At 38.3% G+C, this 6,445-nt stretch overlaps 1 protein-coding gene across 1 annotated transcript in view; it reads right to left on the bottom strand.

The window, feature by feature from the left end:
- Window positions 1-500: 500 nt before the first annotated feature.
- The window catches only part of CMTM2 (CKLF like MARVEL transmembrane domain containing 2), a 14,744-nt gene continuing 8,799 nt past the window's right edge, over window positions 501-6,445 (bottom strand). The window contains exons 3-4 of the mRNA XM_011380570.1: window positions 1,228-1,329; window positions 501-779 (exon numbers count right to left, since the gene is read on the bottom strand). Of these exons, the coding sequence (XP_011378872.1) occupies window positions 501-779; window positions 1,228-1,329 (381 nt within the window). The remainder of the gene's footprint in view (window positions 780-1,227; window positions 1,330-6,445) is intronic.

The following is a 6,445-nucleotide window of genomic DNA, read 5'->3' as shown; positions in this document are numbered from 1 at the left end:
CAGCCTGACTCCAGCTGAGGAGGTGATGCCACCCCTGTTGCCCTCCTCCCGAGGGTGCCTCAAATGAGGGCCAATGCGAAGCGGCAAACTCAGAGTAAGGAGACCAGCAACCTGATTTTTCTTGTAGCAATTACTTGGATGCTTAAAATACACATTAAAATAAAAATATCAACATGAGGAAAATCCTTTTGTTTTCTGGACTCTCCTTTTCCTCTGCCCCGTTTGCCTGGTCAGTGTTGACAGCCAGTGTCACTCAGACTTCTGGTGCCTCAAACCGCCTGCGCACTGGAGCCTGTGAGTGCCTGGAGAGGCCCAGCTCTGACTTTGCTCTCTACCCCCAAACTGTCAACGTTAAGCTTTAAAATCCATTTAAAGAGGCATTTCTTTTTCAAGCAAAGGTTGTTATTAAAATGGAAAAGAAAACCATTGACAAAGAAGACAGTGGAACTGTTTCGTTGTAAAATACACTGCCATTTCTGACAACAGACATCTCCGTCACCTCATTTCTTGCCTCCCTTCTTCCCCTTAGGCTTTTCTGCATCCTTAGGCTTTTCTGCGTCCTTAGGCTTTTCTGCTTCTTTTGTCTTTTCTCCTTCCTTTGTCTTTTCTCCTGCTGGTGGTTTTCCCTCTTCTTTTGGCTTTGCAACCTCCTTTTCCTTTACTTGTTCCTTTCTCACAGGAGGAACCAGCACATTCTTTTTGATCCTCTTGCCTTTGAAGTGTTTTCTTTGAAGGAATATATCGATGAAAGCAAAAAATCCAGCCACACCAATAAGGATCTGGAAAACAGAAGGAGCCTCCTTACTCTAACTTTTCATGCCGAAGTTGGCACATTTCCTCCCTGGTTTCTAATTTGTCAATGGATGCTGTTAAACATAGCCCCTTTCCCCCTCAAACTGCTAGACTTGAGAGGCTCTGAACTTCCCCATCCCCACCATCCTGTCATCCCACTGCCTCTTTCTTTAAACCTAGCCTGGGTGGGTGCTTTGCTTCAGGGTCAGTAGCTATGAGGAGGAAGCCATTAGCTTGGCTGGCTCTCTGGACATCATCTTTTTTAAAATGGCTTCTCCACTGGAAACGTTTATCAGCTTTACTTTTAAACGTTGCTTGGATCCCAAGATTCTGTGAAAAAGAAAAGAAGTCCTGCCCTTCAAACCTGGGGAAAACACCCATTCTCCAAAAGAGGTGATTTCTGAGCAAATAAACAGCCCAACGTGAAAGGCTCACCACAGCAATAAAGTAGTTCATTGGCATGGTCTGTCGACTTTTCACGGCAAAGACCACAGCCCCCACCAGGAAAACAGTGGCGAACAGGTCATTGAGAAGATCCTGAAAGCATGGGAGAGACGAGTCAGCCTAAAAAGGCGCCGAGCCCCGTCCCCCCACAATCAACACCCGGCCTGGCATCGCTTCCTCCAGAGAGACTGGCTTTCAAACTTTTGCCTGAAGGTAAATATACACCAGAGTTAGGCGGACATACCTTTATCTCCTCAGCTGAGCCTTTTTGAGTCGAGACTCAAAGCCCAGGATACTTAACTGCCTTTTCTGGCTCTCTCCGCTACCATCGTGTCTGTGATTCTCCAAAAGAGGTGATTTAATGGCTGGTTGGTTTTTTACCACTCCAATATTCATTGAAATAAATGTACAACTATCCAACTTAATGACGCCCCTCCTGAGTGCCACCCCAATCAGCTTTCTCCTCTCAGGACCAGCTTCCTCTCTGGGTCTCAGGCAGGCTGTACTGCTGGCAGGAGGCTCTGTTGGACTCTGGCCCTCTCACTGGGAGCCTGGAAGCTGCACCTTCATCCCCTGCCGTCCCCCAACCCCTACCTTAACCCCTAAACCTCCTCCCCTCTTTGCAAGGAAGCACCATCTCCTCCATCATCTAACCTCTTTCCCATCCCTGTGGCTCAGTCTCGCCCTTCCCCCATATTTGTTTCCCATTAGCCTACTGACAAGGTCCGCATATTCCTAGACTGGACAAAAGGGCTGCCTTCTGTGCTGCCCTCTCCTCAGGTACCACCCACCACCACTCCCTGGCACAGCCAAATTTCACAGAGTTGGCCAAACCATGGCCACAGCAAGCTGCTTCCCCAGCTTGTGCACCCCTTAATCCTGTGGGCAGTAGCCAACCTTGCAGCCCTGGTTGATGCCCACCCTTCCCCTAGGTTTCTAGCCTGCCATTTTCTGCAGATTGTCCTTCCTTGAACACTTTGTCTCAGGCCTTTTCAATGTTTTGAATTTTATTACATTTCAAACATACAGAAATAATAAAATATCCCATCCCCATGACCACCTCCACCAGCCGTGAACCTCTGAGATTAAACAGATGTTAATGTCTTGTAATATTTGCTTGTGGTCTTTTTTAAAAAAACAACAACAACAACGAAAACCCAGAAGTAAAACCGTGGAGTGGGTACAGTCTCACCATTCCACCCCTCTTCCTGTCCCTCTCCCCGAGACGACCATAACATAGGAAGTTGACGGGCAGTTTTCCCAAGCGTGTGTGAGTCTTTTCCTCCATATTATTATATAGTCGTAAACAATACATACTATTTTGTGTTTCAAACATTTTAAAGAAAAGCTATCCTATCTTCTAGCACTTGCATTTTAAACAATAAAGTTTTTTGAGAGTTATCCATTTTGAGAAGCCATAGATTGAATTCATTAATTTTAACTGATGTGTTCCACTGTATGAATAAACCAAACTAGAGACATTAGGTTGTGCCTACTTTTTAGGAAATTACTGCAGACTCTGCTACAGCGAACACTCTTGTCTGTGCTTCCTGTGTACATCTTCTCCTTGGCTAGGTATTGCCCAGTTTCTCTCTAAAGTGCCTGAGCCATTTTCTGCTCACACCAGCAGTGTTTAGGGGCTTCCATTCCCATGTCCTTGCCAACACTCAGGATTACCAGGCTTATTTATTTTTGCCAATCTGAAGAGTCAAAATGGTACCTCACTGTTGTTTTAAATTTTCAGGTCATTGAAAATTTACTAATGAAGCATTTTTTAAAACATGTTTTAGGCATGTTTTTCTGAGTTCTTTTTTTTATTCCTTAGTCTGCCCAGACTGCCATAACAAAATACCACAGATTGGGTGGCTTAAACAACAGACATTTATTTTCTCACGGTTCTGGAGGCTAGAAGTCCATGAACAAGGTGCCATCGAATTCAATTTCTGATAAGGGCTCTCTTCCTGGTTTGCGGATGGCTGCCTTCTCTCTATGTCCTCACATGGCCTTTCCATGCTGTACAAGATGAGGGGAGGAAGGAGAGAGAGGAAGAGAGGGAGAGAGAGCTCTCTGTTGTCTTTTCTTATAGGGACACTAATCCTGTTGGATCAGGACCCCACCCTTATGACCTCATTTTATCTTAATCACTACTCTACATCTGCAAATACAGCCATACTGGGGGTTAGGATTTTCAGCATACAAATTTTGGGGGTACATTTTCAATCTATAACAATTCCATTAGTCTTTTCGTCAAACCCTGAGCTAGTACCAAAGCTTTGCAGTAATTGTGATATATTGTTAGGTGAATCCATTCTTGTAATTCTTTTTATTCTTCCATAAGAATTTTAGTAAAAGTTCTATGAACAACCTGTTAGGTTGAAATTTCATTTAATTTATAGATTACTTTGGAATTAAAGTGCCATCTTTATGACAGTAACTCTTTGCTTCTGTGAATGTGGTATATTTCTCCATTTGTTTAGGTTTTTCTTTTATATCCATTAATAAAATGATATAACCTCTATATAAAGTCATACATATCTTTGAGCAGGTTTTGTCTCAGATACCTTGTAGTTTGATATTGTTTTAAATGTTTGTTTTTGAAAAGCCACATTTTCTTATTTGTTGCTGATATTCAGGAAAACTATTGTTTTGGTCTCTAGTAGCCTTTTGGAACTCTAATCAGTTCCAATAATTTTACTGTAGATTCTCTTGACTTTTCTGTGTAGCGAATCATATTATCTGTGAGTAATGCTAAATTTTCTTCTCTTCCCAATCTATGTATACCTTTTATTTTTCTTGTCACATTGTATGGGCTAAGATCTCCAGAAGAATGTTGAATACAAATGGGGATAGTAAGCATCTGTAAGGAAATGATTTTAAAGTTTTAGCATGAAATGAAATATTTATTGTACATTTGGGTAGATATCTATCATTAAGATAAGGAAGATCTCTTTTTCCTAGTTTGCTAAGAGTTTTCTAAAAAGTATTGAATACTAAATAGTTTTTCAGCAGCTTATGAAATGCTTTTCTCCTTTAAATAGAAGATGGTGAAGTATATTAATTGAATTTTGAAAACTAAACCATCTTTACATTCTTGGCACATACCCCGCTTGATCATGATGTATTGCTTGCTTATATAGTGCTGGATTCAGTTTGCTAATATTTTATTGAGGATTTTTATGGCTACATTCAAATGAAATAGGCCTATATTTTGTTTTCCTTATAATGTCCGGTTTTAAGATCAAAGCCCCACCAGATAGTACAACATATTATAAAGCCTTAAAAAAAAAAAAGGGGGAAAAAAGGGACAGACCAATGAAATTGAATATAAAGTCCAGAAATGAACCTTGCATATGAGATTTAGCGTTTAACAAAAATGCCATTTAAAATCAGTGGGGAAAAGATACACTATTCAATAAATGAATAAATCAAGTGATAAGGTGAAATAACGAGATGGCCATCAGAATAAAGCTGGAGCCATGGTTCACACTGTATACCAAAATGATGCCAAATGAATAAAAATTAAACAAATGCCAGATGAAAACGTAGATGAGTTATTCGATAACCTGTTTTTCTATTTCTTTTTGAGTTAATTTTTGTAAGTTATTTTTTTCGAGGTTATTAACTATCTAAACGTCCCAGTTTATTAGTATACAAGTTTATATTTTCCCTGTGATTTTTAAAAGTTCTTGATCTTTATACTAATATTCTGTTTCTTCTTTCTTTAAAACAAAAAGAACTTGAAAAACACTTGAAGTCTGTCTATTAGTCCTTTCAAAAAATTAGATATTTGGTTTTATTAGGTTTTATTAGTCCTTACTTTGGATCTTTGTTTCCTATTTTATTTAGCTCTTGTCTTTGGCATTGCCTTCTTAATCCCATTGTTTTGTTTTGAGATAAGACACTCAAACTGTTAATTTTCAGTCTTTTCTAATTACCTAGATTTGAATCTGAATTTTTTAGCTGCATTCTACAGGTAGTATTTGAAAATATTGCATATGACTAAATCCCCATATGTTTAGGAAAACATTAAATTTACCCCCTGCCCTCCACACGGGGATTTAGTTAAAGTTTACTGATTAATTTCTAAAAGTGTCTTTATTTTATTCTTTCCACTTCAGCCCTTTAAAGAGGTTGTTCTTTTACTTTTTGGCCACTGTCATTGCTGTTGAAAACTATGATTTTCAGTCTAATATATATTTTTTCAATTGTCTTATCTCTTGGTTTGATTTTAAGTTTTCCTTTGGTGATCAGCAGTGCCTCGATGACATATCTAGCTGTACTTTTGTTTTTCTATATTCTTCTTGGTACCTCTGAGAATTCATCTTTCATTAAATCTGGTATTGATATTGCCTCCTCAGCTCTTTTTTGGTAACTTTTTGCATCGAGTATCTTTCTACATTTTCACTTTCAACCTATTTGTAGCTTTGAATCTAAAGTGAGTCTCTTGTGATCCTCATATAGTAAGATCATAGTTTTTTAAAAAAAAATCTATTGTAACAATCTTTGCCTTTTGATTGGAGAGTTTAATCCGTGCACATTAAAAATAATTACTGCTAAGGACTTATTTCCGTAATTTTGCTATTTTCTATGTGTCATATCTTTTCATTCCTCAGTTGCTCCATTATTGCCTTCTTTTGTGTTTAAATTTTTGTATTGTACCAATTTTACTGTGTTCTGTTTTCCACATATATGTTAATTTCTTATGGTTACCTTGGGGTTGCAATTACTAATGTGTAACAATCTAGTTTGAATTGATACCAAGTTAGCTCCAATAGTATACAATATCTCTTCCTGTTATTGTCACAAATTATATTTTTATACATTATGACCCATTAACATAGATTTGTAATTATTGTTTTATTCCTTTGTCTTTTAAATCATGCTAGAAAACAGGAGTTACAAACCAAAAATGCAGTAATACTGGCTTTTATATTTACCTATGTTGTTACCTTTACTGGTGGTCTTTATTTTTTTGACTTCAAGTTACTGTCTAGAGGCCTCTCATTTTGGCGAGGTCTCCCTTTAGCATTTCTCATAGAGCATGTCTACTAGCTACAAACTCTCTCAACTTTTGTTTATCCAAGAATGTCTTAATTTCTCCTTAATTTTTGAAAGATAATTTCAATTTTGAAAGATATTATATCCATTTCCTGCAGTTCCTATAACAAAGTACCACTAACTGGGTGGCTTAGAACAACGTAAATTTATT

The sequence above is a fragment of the Pteropus vampyrus genome, unplaced genomic scaffold (assembly GCF_000151845.1).
Source record: "Pteropus vampyrus isolate Shadow unplaced genomic scaffold, Pvam_2.0 Scaffold394, whole genome shotgun sequence".
Lineage (NCBI taxonomy): Eukaryota > Metazoa > Chordata > Mammalia > Chiroptera > Pteropodidae > Pteropus > Pteropus vampyrus.
This window is presented reverse-complemented; position numbering and strand designations above follow the sequence as displayed.